At 60.4% G+C, this 18726-nt stretch overlaps 2 protein-coding genes across 7 annotated transcripts in view; one reads left to right on the plus strand and one right to left on the minus strand.

The window, feature by feature from the left end:
- Window positions 1-2006, plus strand: part of PKIG (cAMP-dependent protein kinase inhibitor gamma) — a 72239-nt gene extending 70233 nt beyond the window's left edge. For 2 of the 4 annotated variants that reach the window (XM_028524646.2, XM_036009869.1), the window contains one exon: window positions 1277-2006. In XM_028524646.2, coding sequence (XP_028380447.1) covers window positions 1277-1356 — 80 coding nt within the window. In that variant the 3' untranslated portion in view covers window positions 1357-2006. The remainder of the gene's footprint in view (window positions 1-1276) is intronic. The other 2 variants (XM_036009870.1, XM_036009868.1) reach the window with 1 other exon arrangement.
- Window positions 2007-2463: 457 nt separating this feature from the next.
- ADA (adenosine deaminase) overlaps window positions 2464-18726 on the minus strand; it is a 28116-nt gene continuing 11853 nt past the window's right edge. For 2 of the 3 annotated variants that reach the window (XM_036009871.1, XM_036009873.1), the window contains 10 exons: window positions 13755-13878; window positions 8667-8810; window positions 7767-7882; window positions 6372-6499; window positions 5656-5727; window positions 5470-5571; window positions 5138-5202; window positions 3796-3922; window positions 3169-3271; window positions 2464-2759 (listed from right to left, as the gene is read on the minus strand). In XM_036009871.1, the coding sequence (XP_035865764.1) occupies window positions 2743-2759; window positions 3169-3271; window positions 3796-3922; window positions 5138-5202; window positions 5470-5571; window positions 5656-5727; window positions 6372-6499; window positions 7767-7882; window positions 8667-8810; window positions 13755-13878 (998 nt within the window). In that variant the 3' untranslated portion in view covers window positions 2464-2742. The remainder of the gene's footprint in view (window positions 2760-3168; window positions 3272-3795; window positions 3923-5137; window positions 5203-5469; window positions 5572-5655; window positions 5728-6371; window positions 6500-7766; window positions 7883-8666; window positions 8811-13754; window positions 13879-18726) is intronic. The other variant, XM_036009872.1, reaches the window with a different exon arrangement.

An 18726-nucleotide genomic window follows, 5' to 3' on the forward strand; every position in this document is an offset into this window, starting at 1 on the left:
GCCCCAAGAGGCCCAAGGGCGCTGGTTGGTGAGGAAGGCGCTTCAGGACCTTCTCCTCTGGCCAGGAGAGCTGGGACCAGCCCAGAGGAAGCGTCACCGTTGCTAAGACCCTCCCACGTGTCAGATGGCCATGCACAGGCCTAGCACAGCCTCCTGGGCAATCAGAGGGGTCACCATCCTCATGTTATGGATCAGGAGACGGAGGCTCAGACATTCAGTGAACTGCCCGAGACCCCACAGCCAGGAGGTGGCAGGGCACAGATCCTGGGCAGTCTGACAAGATCCTTTCTGCTTGCCGGGCTGAAGCTCCGCACCAAGCAGGGCGTCGCAGACGGCCAGCTGGGAGATTTGCCCCAAGTGCCGTCTAGTTTGTCAGGCTTCCGGAGGGGCCAGAGGGACCCTCTGGGACCAAGCCTTTGCTACAGTTACCTCCCAGGACAGGAGGGAGCCTGGCAGGGAGCCAGATGTCCAGATTCTGCCCACACCACTTGCCACTGCTCACGCCTGCTTCCCAAGGCAGCAGTGCAAGGGCACAGGGAGGCAGTGTCGGTGACGACTGGCCTTTCTAAAGCCTTGAGAATGCTGCGTGGCAGGAGCTGGAATTCACGGAAAGGACACCAGCTCCCTCCACCACTTCCGCTCGGGCCAGTCAGTTCGCTCCTCAGAGCCTGGGTTTCCTCGCTCGTGCCCCCAACCACCCTCCAGGCTGCTGTGTGGATTGCCTGGAGCGGGGTCCAGGGCAGTGCTGGTCAGTTATGTGAAGGGCCCGGCCTAAGGGGGTGAAGACAGAGGCTGGGGCTGCGGTGTGGCTGGTCTGGTGAGGACACCGCACAGTGAAACAGGCATAGGCCACACCCCTCACCCAGATGCAGGCCGCACCCCGGTGCTCCCCTGAGCTGGCCTAGCCTGACGCCCCTTTCCGTCCTCTGAGAACGACTGTGCGCTGAGCCCTGGCACATTGTGGGACCTCCCATTTGCCCTCTCCTGCTGGAGAACCTGCACAGGCATCTTGACCCTCAGCAGCCCGTGGCCTGTTGCTTGTAGCGTCCATCCACAGCCCTGGCCTTGATTAATTACACTAGTAACACCACATGCATTTCCTCTGTGAGTGTTAGAGCGTTAGAGGCCAGGCTGGAGTTCCCTGTGGCCACCCCACCCCCATTCACTCCTGTCTCGGTCCCCCGGCTCCCCCACTGTCGCCACTTCAGGCCCTTCCAGATCTCCTCCTGCATTTTACATCTGTGTGCACCCCTCTTCCTCTTCCTCTTCCCCCCAGAAGGACAGGCGGAGGCCGGCGCCCCAGACAAGGAGGCCAGCAACCAGCCCAAGAGCAGCGACGGGACCACCTCATCTTGAGTCTGACCTTGCCCACGGGGCTGGAAGAGACCTGCTGTCCCCACCTGGACGGGGAGCGCCGGCACTGGCCCGACAGCCTCTTCTCTGAGCCCACGTTCCAGGCAAACAAGGCCAGACTGAAAGGCACCCCAGAGGCCGCTGTGGCCCTGACCTGGGAAGGCCCTCTGCCCACCCCCACCGGCCCCTGCTGCCACCTCGTCACCGTGCCCAGGTACACCTCTAAGACACTTCAGCACCAAGATGTTATTTATTCGCTGGGCACTGGGACTCGGGGGCTGGGCCCTGCTTGCCTGGGGGAGCAGCGCCCCCAGGAAGGCCCCCCCTGGGCAGCCTGGGCCAGGCTCTGCCCCCTCCTCTCCAGACCCGACCTTCCAGGTCGGGGTGGTCTGATCTCTTTTGTAAAAAATGCTTTTAAACTTTTAAAAAAGTTTTAAACATTTTTCAGCAGAGAGGGAAGGAGCTGACAATCAATTCACTTTTGGTTTTCGGAAGCCGTTTTAAGCTAAGCCCCTCGCGTCTGTGCCGCCCCACAGACCACTCTTCGGGAAGGGGTTTTGTGCTCAAACTACCTGATCAACTTTGTGCCCTTTCTTTCTACCAAGACGCATCACACCTGGGACCCAGGAAATAAATGCCGATGATTTGTGTGACTGGTTTAAGGTGGTTATTTCCCCTTTAAACAGCAGAAGCAAGGGCTGGGCCTCGTTCTCCCGAGTCCACAGTCAGCTGGGCAGGGCTCCCACAGCAACCAGCCCCGCTCCCGGGCCTGGTGGCCGAGCTCTCTCCCTCCTTCTCTCCGTCTCTCCGCAGTCTGCAGCGTTGGAAACCCAGAAGGAAGGTTTCCCCTTAAAACGTAGACTAGAGGCATCGAGGGTTCAGGGGGCGTGTAAGCAGCCGGCTCTGGCTCTTCGAGAGAAGCCTTGCTTCTTCCAGGGGGGCCAGGCTGTGGGCCCCTCTCGCCCTTAGCGGGGGAGCTCTGGCCCCCCCCTCCACAGCTCCCGCTGGGTTCTCGGGCCCTGCCCCTGGGCAGGCTGATGAGTGTGGGAGCCCCAGCGGCTCCTTCTGTTCCCACCCCCCGTGTCGTCCTGCCCAAGACCACATATCACATGCTGCGTGACAGCTTCTTTATTAAGCACCAGCTTTTCAGTATGAGTCACCACAGGAGGAGGGTTTCAGACTTGCCCCGGCCCGGTGCAGAGCCGGGGGGAGGCGTGGCCGTGCTGAGGTATCCGTGTGCATGGACGTGGGCACGCAGGCCTCAAGAGCATCAGCAGCCGACTTTGGAAATCAGTCTTCCCAGGAGTAAAGGTAAGTGCCGTTCGGTCCCCCAGAGCTTCGAAGTCTCCATCCACGGGACGAGGGCTCAGCGAGGCGGCCGCCGCGTCCTCACAGATGCTGCCCTGCTGGCCAGGTCAGAGAGGCAGGGGTCAGGCAACTCGGTACCCCCAGGGCATTCAAAAGAAATCACAGAACATTAGAGCCAGAGAGGAGCCCCCAAGGGAGACCGAGGTTCGGGGCAGGGGAGTGTCTTGCCAAGGCCCCACCAGAAAGAACAGAGCTAAGACCTGGGCCCAGCTCCCTGCCCTTGGCTTTGGGCAGCCGTGCAGATGCCCCAGACCAGCCTGAAGGTGGCTTTACATAGAAAATACACCAGTCTAGGGAAAGTGCCACCAGCCAGGGCCCTGGAACCAAGGAGTCACCGCTGTCCTTAGTGCCACCCGAGAGAGGGAGGGCAACTTGCTTGAGGTGGCCCAGAAAGCCGAGCTGGAGCCAGGGCTGGTCAGCAGCCCGGAAGCTAAGACGGGGACATACCTGCAGGGGCTGAAGGTGGCATCCCATAGGCTTCGTAGAGCTGATCCAGGAGCTCCCTCTTCTCACCTTCTGGGAGGAAACTGGACTTGGCCGCGTTGATGTTCTGGAAGGGCCAGAAGGGCAGACGGCATGGAACCAGAGAACCCGGGAGGGAGCACCTGGCAATCTAGGGATAGCCCACTCTCTTCCCTGGATGTGGGCGGTTGGTTAAGCTCAGAGGGGAAGGGACTTCTCCAAGGTCACGTGACAGCAGCTGCCGGAGCACAGACCGGGAGGTTCTGCGTTCTCAGAGCTGGAAACACTTTGAGAGGCAGGGCAGGATGTCGGGGGCCAGAGAGAGACGGGCCTGGGGAACGGAACACCTGAAGACCAAGGGCTCGGCCTGGGGTCTGTGAATGGTGTGGAAGTGGGTGCAGAACTTTAGAGCTGACCACACTTCCAGGTACTCTGAGGGCAAGCCGAGGGTGAAACACCTGGGTCGGGGTCAGCGCGTCACCCTGGAAGGCACCTAGCTCCGGGTCTGGCCTGGCTCCGCCTGGTGAGGCAAACTCACTCCTCGTCTCCAGAGGCTCTCACGCACGCCAGGGCGGCCCGGAGTGCAGGCCAGCGGGGCCCACGCCCACTCACCAGCCTCTTAAACTCCTCTTCAGTGAAGCCCATGTCCTTAGTCATCTGGTAATCAGTGTTCAGAGTGGACTTGAAGATGAGTGGGTCGTCCGTGTTCAGCGAGTAGTTCGCCTGATCCTTTTTGAGTCTGGATATGGCGGGGAGGGAAAGAGCCCCCCTTTACTCTGTTGTGAACAGACACCGAGTATCAGCCTCCCTCAGGCCCTGCATCCTCCTCCTCACGCCTGGAAGATCTCCTCATCCACAGCGAGAAACACATTCAGAGAGCTTGGGCGACTTGTCCGAGGCCCCGTACCTGGCAACTCAAGACTCAAACCCTCCAGTCAGGCGAGAGCTCAGCGAAGGCCGAAGGGAGCCAGGTAGAGTGGCAGCCCAGAGAGGCCGCTCGAGCAACGCCCCCTCCAGCCACCGCCCTCTCTAGCCTGTCCCTTCACAGCCGAGGTTCTGGGTGAGCTGCCTGCACCCTCCCCCATGGCCCTCACTCCCACTGCACCTGCTCTCCCCGTGCACCGTGGAAGCCTTTCGTTCGTGGCATGGCCCCAGACTGCCACCCAGCTCTCCCCGCCCTGGGTTGTGCGGGATGCCACCGTGGACTGCTCCCACACCGCCCTGGGGCCACTTCTCCCTCTGAGCACCATGGCAGTGCGGGGGCCCTGGGATTTTCCCAGGGGGCCGTGTGCCCGTGCGCCTCCAGAACCTCCACCTGCGTTGACCACAGGCGCTGCACGCTCCCCTCCCCGAGGGCGGATCTCAGGACCCCTGTAATCCATGTCAGAGCCCACGCTCCCTCCCTCTGCATGACAGACCAGTGCCGGCCTGGCCGTGGTCACCCTGAGTCCTTGCTGTCCTCGTCCTGTGTCAGGAAAGGCAGCTTTGCCCGCCTGAGGCCTGAAGCCACTCCCAGGGCTCAGTCACAGGCCAGAGGCCTCTGCCCTGGACTGCGGGGTGGGAGCAGGGGAGGACGGGCCAGACCCCCGGGGGAAAGCCTGGAGCCAGTTCTCGGGAGGATGCCCAGAGGTGTCAGGAGCAGAGACCATGTGAGCAGGGGGACTCATCTCCCGGACGCCTGGGAGGCAGGGGCTGGAGGGTGAAGTTTCTCTTTGGCAGCAGGACATTGTGGTCCAGCTCAGTGAGCTCCAGCTCCCAGCTGTGCTCTTCAGTCGCGTTACAGCACATCTGCGCTCCGGCTTCCCTGCTTGTAAGGGGAGGGTAACGCCAGTTTCCCAGGGATGCGCACAGGTTTTGTATGAGGACCATATGGCCGGTGCCCAGTCCCTGCATTTTGTCCCTCCCCGGCTCTCCTGGTATGAGACTGAGTGGACCCCACGGGAGCGAGCCTCACCGAACGACCGGGTGCTCCGTGGTCGACTTCCAGGCGCCTGTGAGGTAGCTGGACCAGGGGCAGACCTGCAAGAGCAGGCAGGCGGCTGGCAGGGACATCCCCAGGCCACTCGGGCCCCCGCCCCCCACGCCCCCGGGCTGGAGCCGCCTGCTCGGCCCACGGTCACGTGGCCTCCCTGCTGCTCATTCCCAGGAGCCCACCCATCCCGGTCTTGCTCCACCACCGAGCAGCTCTGGTGCCCACCGCCCACGCCCGCCACAGCTTGCCCCGCTCCGGCCCCCAGGCCCCTCCTGGCTCCCCCCCCCACCCCGCCAGTGCTCCCTCCCAGGTACCTCGAAGTGCATGTTGTCCTGTCGCAGCTTGGTGTAAAGGGTCTCATCGTCCAGGGCGTGGTAGCCGTGTCCCAGCCTCTCTGTCTTGAGCCTGTCCACAGCCTGCCGAGAAGCAGATGGGAGCTCAGGAAGGGGCGGGGTGGGGGTGGGCAGGAGGGCCCCACAGTCCACCCGGGGGCTCCGTACCTCTTTCACCACCTCTGCGGAGCCGACCTCCCCGGCGTGGACCGTGCGGTGAATGCCGCTCCTCACGGCCTCCTGAAAGGACAAGAGCCAGGTGGTGCGTGGCCTTGGGGAACCCCCGCAGGCCCTGCCTTCACTGCGCTTTGGGTCTGAGTTTCCGCAGGCCAAACCACGCCCATGGTCAGGCCAGCTGCCTCGGGCGGGGGACGCCTGGTCTTTTTCACTGATTTGGGTGACAGCCGCCATCTGTGGGACAGTCGTGTGTCAGGCACAGCACAAAACGCTCTGCATCCGCCAGCTCATATTCCCTGTTACCTACTTTGTAGGGAGTTGGGGGAAACCGAGGCTCGGGAGAGGTAGGCAACGTGACCAAGGCCAAACAGGAAGGGGGAAGCCAAGCACTGAGCCCGAGTGGTGGTTCCGGAGCCCCGCTCGGACGCCCTTCCACGAAGAGCTGAGACGGCCATTCCCAACAGGCCGGAGAAGGGACAGACCCGCCCGAGGTCGTGCAGCAGACACAGGCGGGCAGCCTCCCACCGCAAGCAGGGCCTTTTCTTTACACCAAGTTCACAGTCCCTAGAGCCCCCCGGACCCATCTGGGGACCCGGGAGGCCTCACACTCCCCAGTCCCTGTGACGTGTCCCTGTGGTGGGTGGGGGGAAACAAGCCTCTCCCGGGGCCCACCCAGTGCCGGCCTGCCCTCCTCCCACAGTGCCCACCTCGTAGGCCTTCAGGTGTCCTGGGAAGAGGCTGCTTCCTGGGATGGTCTCATCTCCAGCCAGATCGATGCCCACCACGGTCTGGTACCGGTACTTCTTACATAGCTCCACCACCTCCTCGGACCAGCCTGTGGGTCACATGCCCATCGGGGCTCTGTCAGCAGCGGCGGCCGGGAGAGAGAGCCTTCCAGAATGCCTGCTTGCTGTCCCATCCCACTTACCTCACCCCCCACCCGAGGCCAGCGTGAGACAGAGGCCCAGTGTCCTGTCTTCAAACCCCGGCCTCCGCAGCCTGACCGCATGGCCTCCGGCAGTCCGCTCCCCCCAGTGCCTCGGTGTCCCCTCCTCTCTGGGGCCACCACCAGCTACCGCGCCGCGTCATGGCGAGGCTTTGCCGTGTGTCAAGCACTGAGGGCGGGGCCTGGGCTCGGTGCACAACATGTGGCCGTTGTCTCGTTTGTCCCCCCAACCGCCATGGTGGGGGCTCATCCCCGCTCAGGTGAGCGGACGGGGGCCCACACAGTTGAACGTTTAAACCTAGCACGTAACTCACACTGGCATCACTAAACACACTGCTCACATACTAGGGGCTCAACCGAGAAAGTCATCACAAAGCGTTTAAAAAAGAGGGAAAAAATCACAGGCTTTGGAACCAGATGGCCCTGGGTTCACATCTGAGCTTTCTGCCTCCCTGATGGAGGAGCAGGAGGCTTCACCCCGCTTCCTCCCCCACGGAAGTGTCCTCATCCATCAAACAGGATAAGGGACGGTAGCGCCCAGGCTGCGGAAGGCCTGGAGAAAATACACGTAAACCATGCTGTACAGCAGGTTGGACAGGTGGGGGCGCTAGCCCTCTGCTGTGGTCCTCACTCGTCCTCACAGTGGAGAGAGAGGGGAGTGCCACCACCTCCCGTGGCAATGTGTATCCGAGGCCCTAAGAGGGGACCAAGTCACACAGTGGAGCTCCGCCCCTTGGAAGTCCCAGCCCTGGAGAGTTGACCCCAGTCAGTCACCAGGGAGACCCCTCAGACCCCAGAGGGCGGACCAGATGGGGCCTGGCCCACGGGGCCTGGGGGAGAGCTGTGGGCTGTTCAGAACCTGCCTTAGATCGTTTTCTATGGTCAGGCCCCTTGGGTGTGGAGCCTCTCGCGGCCCTGCGGCTGCAGGCCCAGTCTCCGGGTGGGGGGCGGGCGGGGGGGAAGCCTTTGTTGCCAGGAAGTTGTGAGCCTGCCTGGCAGGGCTCTGATAACTTCAGGAAGCCCACAGGTCTAGCTGATGGACTCGAAGCGGACACCAGGGGCAGCCCCAGCACCAGGGCAGGAGGTTGGGGTCGCTGTCAGATGTGCGTGCGGCCCGGGGGGGGGGGGGGGTGGGGGGGGCCGAGGTCGCACTCACCGGGCTGGTGGCGCATGCAGCACAGGATGGAGCGCACCTTCACCTTGAAGTCGCGCTCTCCCTCCTGCAGGCCTTGGCTCACCAGTTCCACCACCTCGTCCGGGGTGAGGTCCCCTCTGTGTGGAGAGAGCAGGAGGCATGGGCCTGAGACAAAGCAAGGGCTCAAGGACCACACTGGGCCTGGGACAGAGGAGGAAGAAGAGGAGGAGGGTGGGGGAGTGGAGGGAGGGAGGGAGGGGAGGGAAGAAGAGGAATCTTCCAGAAGCCTCCTCTCCCCACCACCTCTGAGACAAGACTGAGGGAGATGGCCAAGCTCTAGCACACCCCCTCCCGGCTTCCTTGGGGTTGCCTGGGCACTTCCGGACCTGGAGAATGTCCCTGTGGGGGTGGGGGGCTGGCCAGGGGGGGTGCCCCTGTCAGACACAGCCCGGCCCCAGGTGGAGGGCACTGCTACGCTCACCTGGCCCAATTCCCACTTGCCTACGTGCATCGGAACCATGGCTAGGAGGGGCAAAGTGGCCGGTGACACCACTTAGAGATCCCTGGGGTCCCAGCAGGGGACAGGAATGGGCCAGACTCGCTTCCGTTCCGGGGTTAGAGCAGGGCCCCTGGAAGCCCCTGGACAGCAGAGTTTCTAGGCTGCAGGCCTGTGTCTAGGACTAGGGGGCGACAAAACACAGCCAAACGCTTTCTCCCAAGGTAAAAAACGGACGTGTGAGGGACGGGCACCCTGTCTCTCAGGCCGGATAAGCCCATCTTTCCGAGGCCACAGACCAGATCACGGGGCAAGGTCGAAGTCGTCTTGGGCCAGGGCCTCCCAACGGTCTGCCCCCTGCCCCGGGTCCCAGGCTGGGCCACCCTGTCCCGGCCGCCCCGCCCTCCAGGGGGTCGGCCACTCACTCAGCCTGGTTCCAGGGGATCGGCACCACTTTCGAGTTGGCCAGCAGGTGCGGGCTGTAGCGCACCTCCACGTACACCACGCCCTCCTTGGCCTTCATCTCAACAAACTCGTAGGCGATCCTTTTGACGGCTTCCCGGCAGCCCCTGGGACGGGAAGAGAGTACTCGGGACCGCCTCCTCCGAGGTCCCTTCAGAGCTCCAGGAGCAACAAGCCTGTCCCCAGCCGCTGGCAGATCAAACCCACTCCTGGTCTTCAGCCCCTTAGCCTCCAGGGCCCAGCTCTGGGCCTCCACCGGAGAAGATCCCAGGCACTCGGCCAGTCCTGCCAGCTCTGCTTCCAGACTGCAGGCCACTTCTTGTCCCCTCCGCCCCGGTTCTCACCACCTCCTCTCTCTAACTGGCTTCCCTGTCTCCACGCCTTCCGGTAACTGTTTTCCTCGCGGCAGCCAGAGCAGTCTTTTCCAAACCTAAATCCAAGCATATGGCGGCTCTGCTCTGAACCCCCATGGCTTCCATCATGTGGAATGAAATCCCAACTCTCTTGCCTGGCCCACAAGGCCTGTATACCCCGCCCCCGGCCAACCACCCCGGCTCCGCCCCCTCACACATTCTGCGAGCCCATCAGAGGCTGGCTCTAGGGCGGTCCAGCTTGTTCCCACATCCGGGCCTTTGCGTGTGCAGCTCCCCAAGATCGCCCCATGCTCCCTCTACCTCTGGATTTTGTCATTTTACTATATCTGAGGGAGAAGGGAAAGAAGGGAGAAAGGGAGAGAAATATCTATGAAAGAGAGAAACATCAATTGGTCGCCTTCTGCAAGCAATCCAGCCAGGGACAGAACTTGGAGCCCACAACCCAGATATGTGCCCCGACCGGGAATCGAACCAGAGACCTTTTGGTCTCTGCACCAAGCAGGACGATGCCCAACCAAATGAGCCACATTGGCCAGGGCCCCTCTGTCACTCTCCACCCCTTCTGGACTTTACTTTTCTCCATGGCCCTTATTACCCTCCGACATTCCACACCACATGGTTGGTTCACTGGCCAATTTTCACCTCACTGCCTAGAACGCAGTCACCACAGGACAAGGACCCCTCCATCTGTCTTGTCACAGATCAAGGACGGCCAAGGACAGAACCTAGGACATAGCGGCCGCTCGGAGTGTGTTGAGTGATGGGTGCAGGCCAGCAGGGACGAGAAACAAGAGGAAAGGACACGCACAGGCCAGAAGAGCAAAATCAGACAAGCGGGACCGCATCAAACGAAACAGCTTTTTGCAGAGCAAAGGAAACCATCCCCAGAGTGAAAAGGCAACTACGGAATGGGAGAAAATATTTGCAAATCACACATCTAAGGGGCTAATCTCCAAAATATAGAAAGAACTCCCATAACTCAACAGCAAACAAAACCAAATTACCTAATTAAAAAATAGGCAAAGGACCTGACTGGACAGTTCTCAAAAGACATACAAATGGCCAGCAGGCACGAGAAAAGGTGCCCAACCTCTCTAATCATCAGGGAAGTACACCACCACAGTGAGACGCCACCTCACACCTGTTAGGGTGGCTGCTACCGAAAAGAGAAGCCGCGGCACGACAGGTGTCGGTGAGAAAATGGAACCTTTGGGTGCCGGCAGTGGGACTGGCAATGGGCGCAGCTATGGCAGAAAGCGACAGGAAGGTTCCTCAGACGAGTACACACAGAACGGCCCTGGGGCCCAGCCGTCCCACTTCTGGGTGCGCGTCCAACAGCAATGACGTCCGAATCTCCAAGAGGTGCCTGCAAGTTCATGCTTGTTCATTATTCACAGCAGCCTCGGCGTGCAAACCACCCAGGCGCCCACCAGCGGGTGAGCGGACAGAGAGACCCTTCAGCCGGGACCAGCGTCCTCCCCGCCAGGCGAAAAGTCGCCGTTTGATTCCCGGTCAGGGCACATGCCTGGGTCGCAGGCCTGGGCCCCGTGTTTCTCTCACACATTGATGTTTCTCTCCATCTCTTCCTCCCTCCCTTCCCCTCTCTCTAAAAATATAAATGAATAAGTAAAATCTTTTTTTAAGACTTTATTTATTTATTTTTAGAGAGGGAAGGGAGAGAGAAAGAGAGAAACATCAATGTGTGGTTGCTGGGGGTCATGGCCTGCAACCCAGGTATGTACCCTGACTGGGAATCGAACCTGCGACACTTTGGTTCGCAGCCCGAGCTCAATCCACTGAGCTACACCAGCCAGGGCGAATAAGTAAAATCTTAAAAACGATCTCCCACAGAGAAAGACCAAGCAGCCTTAAAGAAGGAAATGCTGCCGTCCGCAGCGTGAGCAACTCTGGAAAGCAGGACGCTCTCGGAAAGAAGCCAGCCGAGAGACGACCGCTGCGTGGCCGCGTGCACATGTGGAAGCCAGAACAGCAGAGCTCATAACAGCAGAGAGTCGGGCGCTGGTTGCCGCAGACAGGAAGGCAGGGGGTGGGGAGGCGTCCGTGCAACGGCACAGAGTTTCAGTTGTGGGAGATGAGTAAGTTCTAGAGATTTATTATCACACAGCACAGCGGCCGCACGTGACACTGAACTGTCTCGTTGGAATGTGCCAAGAGGATAGAGCGTAAGTGTTCTTAGCTGCACACAAGAAACGTGACCGGTGTGTGTGGCGATGGATTAGTGAGCCGGCTACCAGAACATGGGTGCCTGAACACCAAGCCGCGCCCCTCCAGCGCGTGCCACTGCTGTCTGTAAGTCCCACTCCAGAAAAACCAGAGAGAGAGAAGGGCACCGATGGGCAAGTCCGGAGGGACCCAGGACAGGACGGGAGAGATGCCGGGGACGCGGACCTAAACCCTGGTTCCCACGCTCGCCTGCCGCGTGACCCCAGCTAGCCGCCTTCTCGGACACCCACATCCACAGGTCACCGTGAAGGCGAGTGAGCGAAGCCTCATAACACTCGCCCGAGCCGGTGCTCGGAGCAGAACAGACAAATGCTCCTGCTGTTCTAGTTGCTGTTCCTGAGTGTCGGCCCTGGAAACAGGGCGCAGGTTAACCTGCAGGGGCTGCCGTGGGCGTCGACTAGAGGGCAGGGACCGGGCCTCAGCCGGAGTCTCCCCCACGCAGGGTGAAAAAGGATCCATGACCAGAAAGCAGTGTGTGAGGCAGGTGCCGGGGAATTCGGCCGCTCCCAGGAGGTGGCCCATGGGAGGGCCAGTGCCTTTGAGAACCAGGGGGAGGGTGGGCAGCTGCTGTGGGAAACCCCTGGGGAACAGGGGTGAGCCCCGGGTGGCAGGGGTCCTTATCTCCCCCACGGCTGTGGCCGACACTGCCCCAGGTGCAGGGGATACAACAAACGAGGTGGACACACTCCCTGGCCCCCCAGAGCCTACCTGCAGCCTAGCGAGAGAGACAGGGAAGTGAGTAAAATGGAAGCTGTATCGTAGGTCAGATGGCGAGAAGTTTCATGGACACACATAAAGCAGGGAACGGGGTCTGGGACAGCAGTTTTCAGTAGTGTGCCCAGGGCCTCGCTGAGAAGGTGACATCTGAGCAGGGATGCGAGGGAGCCGTGGGAGGCAGCCCCGGAGCATCTACGAGAACAGCAGTCCAGGCAGAGGGAACGGCAGTCGCAGGGGACCTGAGGCCAGGCTGTGCGTGGTGCCCGCCGTGCCACAGGAGGCCGATGCGGCTGGAGAGGGGTGAGCCTAGGGGCCAGTGGCAGGCGATGAGGGCTCTCGTCTGACCCCTGTGGGCGCAGGCAAGAGGCTGGAGAGTCAGAGCTCTCGGCCACGGCCCCAAGTGGCCAGGCAGCCCTGCAGGAGGCGGCCTTTAGCAGCCTGGATGAGTTTGGCCTTCGGAGAGCTGGGCCTCTTCTGTCATGGGGCCAGACAGACGGGAGCTGCCTCCGGGTGGCGTGGCAGAGGTGTCTGGGCCTGCTCGTGTGTTCTGGGCGGGGGAATGGGGCAGGGGGCGGGGTCTCGGGAAACGCAGCACGTGTCTCCAGCAAGGCGACATGTGTCTGCTCACCGGAGGCAACCCTGGAACAGTCAGTGCCTTCCGGGCTGAGCCCGAAAGCTTCCAGCATGAAGTCAGCCACCTGGCCACCCATCTCCCCTCCCCAGGACTCCTCGTACCTGTTCTGCTGCTTATCCGGCCAACAACTCTACCTGCCTCACACACCTGCTTCGCCGATCCTCCAACAACCCACACTTGGCCCGTCCTCCAAGCCGAATTTCCTGAGGCCTGCGCCTCTGGACAATGTCACACCTTCGCTATCCCACGGCCGGGGCCTTACTGCCTCCTCCAGGCAGCCCTTCCTGACTGGCCGCAGCCCCTTTGGCTCCCCCCAACCCCCAACCCTCAGCTCCCACGGCGCCGACTGCCAAGGCTGATCGTTGCCTGCCCTCGGAAGCTCTGCCTCTTGCCAGAAAGCTCAAGGCGGGACCGGGGCGAGAATCTGGGCTCTATCACCTGCCAGCTGTGGCATGGCAGGCAAGCGCCTTCACTTCCTGGCCCTTCACTCCCACCCCCGGGAAATGAGGACTGAGTCCACCCGGCAGGCCTGCGACGACTGTGAAAAGTACAGTTCTGTGAGCTGTGCGTCTGTTACATGCATCTACATCGGGGATGTTCTGCTGTGAAAAAGTAGAGGGGATGCAAAGTGACATCAGATCACCAGCGCCTGGCTGTCGACAGAGGCAGCCGTTGTGTGCACAGTGAGAGGCAGCTGGCTGAGGACAGCGCTGTGTCCAGTCCACGCCCCAGGAGCTGGTCGGGACCCCATGGCCCAGGGTCCAGACGAGGGGGCTGAGGCCCAGAGAGGGACTCTGCCCAACGTTATTCCATGAAAGAGCCGGAGACGAGGGTCTGAGTCTCTAACCCCCTCATGCCGCCACTTCTCTGTAGAAGCTGCAGGCATTTCGGCCTCTCACGCCCACTTTCCAGAAGAGAACATCGAGGCCCACACGCACGGAGAGAGTCAAGCAAGTATACGAATGGTGAGAAGCAGAGCTGGGGTCTCCTGCCCCACAGGCTGAGGGGCAGGCCTGGGGCAGGTGGCCTCTCCTGGGCACAGGGATGGACGCTGCCCGGGGCCCGAGGGGTGGGGGACTCACGCAATGGCGGGCATGTAGTAGTCGAACTTGGCCAGGAAGGCGGGCAGGGCTGATGGGCTTGTCCATGCCGATGATGTTCTGTAGTTCCTCGGCAGTGTTAGCTGGGAGGGTGACCCCTCTCCTCCTGGGGACAAAATAGGAGGGTGACAGACTGCCCCCAGGGAGGACTGGACCAACTCTCCCGGGGGCCACAGCAGGAAACCTGAGGACCTCGCCATCCAACCCCACCCACTGGACAGATGGGAAAGACTGAGGTCCAGGGCAAACAGAACCAAGGGCAGAGTCTCCTAGCACCTCCTGTCCTTGAGGCCACAACCAGCCAGTGGATTTCAAGGGGTGAAAGCCTGTGTATGTGGACACACGCCCACGCGCACACACACACACACCTGGAGCAGGGAAGGTGCCCGGGCGGCAAGCCCACAACTTCCGCCTGTGCCCTGAGAGTGGGCACACCTGGTCCTCTGCCGGGCCCGGGGCTACCAGGGGCAATACTACAGGGCAGGGGCGGGTCCGGTGTAAGCACTGGCCCTGCCACTCCCTCTGCTCTCTGTCTCATCCGCTCTCTGTCAGAGGGGCTTGTTCGGCCCCAGTGCCCTGCGAGAGGGCTGGCGAGCAGGACGTTGACCTGAGTCCCTCCCATCCCTGCCCACGGCTGGACACGGTCACCACTCAGGAAGGGCCTGCATCTCTGCTTCCGCAGCCGCCGGCCACAGACCCCCAGGCCCCCTCTGCTCATCGGGGCTCTGCCCCGACTCCCAGGGCGCGCTGGCCGCAGGTTTTCCCACTTTTAAGAGAAAAGAGTACAGAAAAGGACACCAGACACTCAAGGAATGCTTCTACCACAAGGGATAGAATGAGCGAAAAAGGAGATCTGAGGAAACAAACAAAAAAATGCAGAAAACTTAAACCCTACAACGAGCAGGGAGATGAAAGACAATACACCCTTGAAATGAGACTTGCTTTCTTAAAAGGGGGGCGTTTAGAGAGTGAGAAAGAGCTGTTGGGATTTAAAAGAACGTGGCAGCAACCATCAGGATGTAACCAGAGGCACGGAAAACAAAGGCGAGAAGGTCCTTCGGCAAGCAGAACAAAAGGCAAAGATGATTTAAAAGGAAAATAAAGGAGCAGGGAGCACTGGAGGCCTTGCGTCCCAGCCACGTCGTCCGTTTGACTCAGACTCATAAAAATCCTCTAAAAACAAACAGGAGCAAACGGGGAAGAAGGTTCGATGATGAAACCAGGAAGCTCACGTGGGGGTGAGCATTTCGGTGAGGACGGCGCTTCATTGAGTTGTAACTTGAAACCTGTGTGCGTGCAGGGGCGTCCGACCTTTTGGCGTCTCTGGGCCACTGGAAGAAGAAGAGTTGTCTCGGGCCACACGTTAAATGCCTTGTGACACGTAATCACACAAAAAAAATCTCATCACGTTTTAAGTCAATTTACATTTTGTGTTGGGCCGCAGTCACGGCCATCCTTGGCTGCAAGAGGCCTGTGGGCTGTGGGCCGGACACCCCTGCAGCTTTATTAACCAATGTCACCCCAATAAATTCAATTTTAAAAAGTCAGGGGGTTCAAGCATCCAGTTTTCCACAAAGCAAGATGACAGGAGGAAATTGTCAAAGAAATGGAAGTTGGACCAAACAGTGTTCAAGTCCCTTAGTGGCTCCTGTTACTCAAACATTAAAGTGGTTTCCTACCTAAAAAGCTATTCCCTAAGCCCCCAAAATATGCCGTCCTCCCCTCTGGGTGGCCCCTCTCCCTGTGAGCGCCTGATGGGTGTCACCCCGAGGTCCGGTGCTCAGAGCCCACTGAGCCTTCTCCCCGCTGCCGGCCAGCCCGCCCCGCACTGCGTTTTGAATGTCTTTCCGGGACCCAGTGGGCCGAAGGCAGAGGGGTGGCGCTAGGCTCTGGCTCTCATATTGGCAGATTCAGGGGCTGCATTTGCCTTGGACCCCACTGCCACCTGTTGGGGTGCTGCCTCCCGAACACTTTCTTCCAGATCTCCTTTCATGGATTTCCACCTGGGGTCCAGAGGCCCACAGTTCCAACTCTCTGTCTCCGAGAGCCTTGGGTATGCCAGGCAGGGAACGGACAGCAGTGGCCGAGACAGACGCGTGTATCTGACCACCACCCCCCCCCCGCCAGGAAGGCGGGCATCTCCTTTCCCCTCCCTGTTCTGGGCCCCGCATTTCCAAGTGTGGCTCCTCCACATCTGCCCAGCAAACCAGAGATGGGGCTTTTGTCCCCTTGTCCTCTGCCTGCCACGGTGGGCAATGCGCCTACAAGGACCCCAGCCACAGAGAGCCCAGACAGAAGGGCGAACTCAGGGGGTGGGGTTGGAAGTCCATGCCCCTCCTGTGTGTGCCACGCCACCCTGGGCAGCCATGTCCCCTCGGAGGACCTCCACGTCCTCGCCAGTAAAACTCGGAGCATTTTCCGTGCAGGTACAGAGAACACGTGAGGCTGTTAATGTGTCCTGGGAAAGTAGCATGCCCTGAGGCCGATGGCCTGGGGCTGAATCCCAGCTCTGAGATAAAGGCTGTGTGACCTTGGGCAAGTCACTCACCCTCTCTGGGTTTCTTAGGTCTGGGATATTGAGAAACACCCAGTGTGGACTAAGCAAGGGGCAGCAGAAGAGGTCACAGATCTCCCTCAGGCTTTGGAGAATATTAAGGGCCATGTGCAGATGTTGGCTTTGACCCTGAGTCAGTGGGAGGGATGGGTGAGCGGGTTTGAGCAAGGGAATGAGCTGATCCAACCATGTCTTTTTTAAAAATTAAAAAAATATATTGATTTATTTTTAGAAAGAAGGGAAGGGAGGGAAAAAAAGAGGGAGAGAGACATCAATGTGTGGTTGCCTCTCATGCGCCCCTACTGGGGACCCAACCCACAACCCAGGCATGTGCCCTGACTGGGAATGGAACCAGCAACTCTTTGGTTCTCAGGCTCGTGCTCAGTCCACTGAGCCACACCAGCCAGGGCCAAACCATGTTTTAAGACAACTGTTCTGACTACAGTATTGTGGGGACGGTAGACGGGGCAGGCAGGAGTGGACACCTGGAGACCAGTCAGGGGGCCGTTGCAACAGTCTAAGTGAGGGACTGGGTGGGGCTCAGACAGGGTGGTGACAGGGACGAGGGCACAGCCAGATTCAGAACGTGCCTTGGAGAAAGAGCAGATGGCACCGAGAAGGACACAGAGAGAATCAGGAACAGGCCCCGGAGAGGATGGACTCACAGGCGAAGAAACGGGTGAAAACAGAAGCCGTGGAGGCCCCAGAGGCAGAAAAGGAGCCACTGGGTTTGGCCCCGCCCACCCCCACCTGGGAGTCCTCCAGGGCCTGGCCCATATCGATCCGAACCACACTCCCTGCTCCCCTCGCCTGCCGGAGGTCAAACTCCAGCTGGCACCAGCACCGCCTCTCCAGGGCCGAGGCTGTCCCCGAGACGGCCCGGGCGGCGTGGGAAGTGGAGGATCCAACCAGCCGCCCAGCACCGGCGGCTCCAATCCGTCCACCCCACCCTGGCACTCCTGCCTCATTGCTGCCTAGTGAGTGCTCTGTGACCCCTTAATAAGCCACCCCGATTAGATCCCATCTTGGCCCCCGATAACCCACGCAAATGGCATCACCGGGGCCTTGATCAGTGGCTGGCCCTCAACACGGGCGAGGGACAGGCTGAGATAAGCCGAGCGGCTTGGCTCAGCAGAGCCACTGGTTGTGATTAATGACCCTGCCATGAGGAGCGCCTTTCCTGGAGTCCCGAGCTGAGTGTTTCCCCTGGGGCGCTTCGCCTAACCCTCTAGCAGCAGGGCTGCCAGTCACGGGCAGGGGACCCGGTCACAGCTGTGGCTCACTAGACAAGTCACTTCATGATTCACGACTCAGTGTTCCTCCGTGTCTGGAACACAGGGACGATGATGGTATCTGCTTACAGTGGTCATGAGGGATCGATAAGCTGACCCAGGTTATGCAGTAAATGTGAACACGCTTATGTAATTAAATAGCAAATCAATAGCCGCTTCCTCGAGAGCAAGATCGCTGGATATGGGACAAGACGGAGCAACGTGGCCCTGGCTGGTGGCTTGGTGGTTGAGTGCCAGCCTGGGAACCAAAGGGTCGCCAGTTCAATTCCCAGTCTGGGCACAAGCCTGGGTTGCAGACAGGTCCCCTAGTAGAGACTGCTTGAGACTGGGAATTACCCCAGCAACCCTTTGGTTTGCAGGCTGGTGCTCAATCCACTGAGCCGCACCAGCCAGGGGAAGGCCCTATTCTTATCCTCAACTTGCAGAGGCCAAAGCACAGCGAGAAAGCTGTGTGTGGGTTTAAATCCGGATCTACTGGCCTTCAAAAGTCCCTGAGCTCTAGATGCTGTCCCCAGGAGAGGGGCCGCCACCGTGGGGGGTGTGGGGAGGGAGGCATGGGCCTCCCTCACCGGGGGCCCCGGGGACCCCTCAGCCTATCCGCATCCGTACGAGCTGAGGCAGGAGGCATGTCTCACTTGGAAGATGCTATAGTTGCGACCAGAGAGGGAGCCCCTTCGTGTGCTCACGTAGCTCATCTCCGTGGTGACATAGGAAAAGCTGTGGCAATCAGCCGGCCCTGTCGACTTTTGAATCTGCCATTTACTTGCTGTGTGGCCTTGGGCAACTGCCTTCACCTCTCTGAACCTGCTCTCTCCTCAGTGAGAATGCGGACAGCAAACACCCCCCGTCCCGTGTGGGTATGGTCATCTGCTGCCAGTTCTCTGCCAGAATACAGTGACAGGCTCAGCCCTGGGAACTGCTTCCACGTGTGTGTGTGTGTGTGTGTGGTCTCCACGTGTAAGGTAAGGCACACTTCCCTCGGCTCACCTGAGGAGTGGAAAGCAAAAGCAAAGGTACCCAAGGCGGAAGGACCGGGGCTGCGGGTCCCCAGCTCGGACCACCCGCTCCTATGGCCGGGGCTGGCCGGGGCTGGATGGATCGCACGGGG

The sequence above is a fragment of the Phyllostomus discolor genome, chromosome 9 (assembly GCF_004126475.2).
Source record: "Phyllostomus discolor isolate MPI-MPIP mPhyDis1 chromosome 9, mPhyDis1.pri.v3, whole genome shotgun sequence".
Lineage (NCBI taxonomy): Eukaryota > Metazoa > Chordata > Mammalia > Chiroptera > Phyllostomidae > Phyllostomus > Phyllostomus discolor.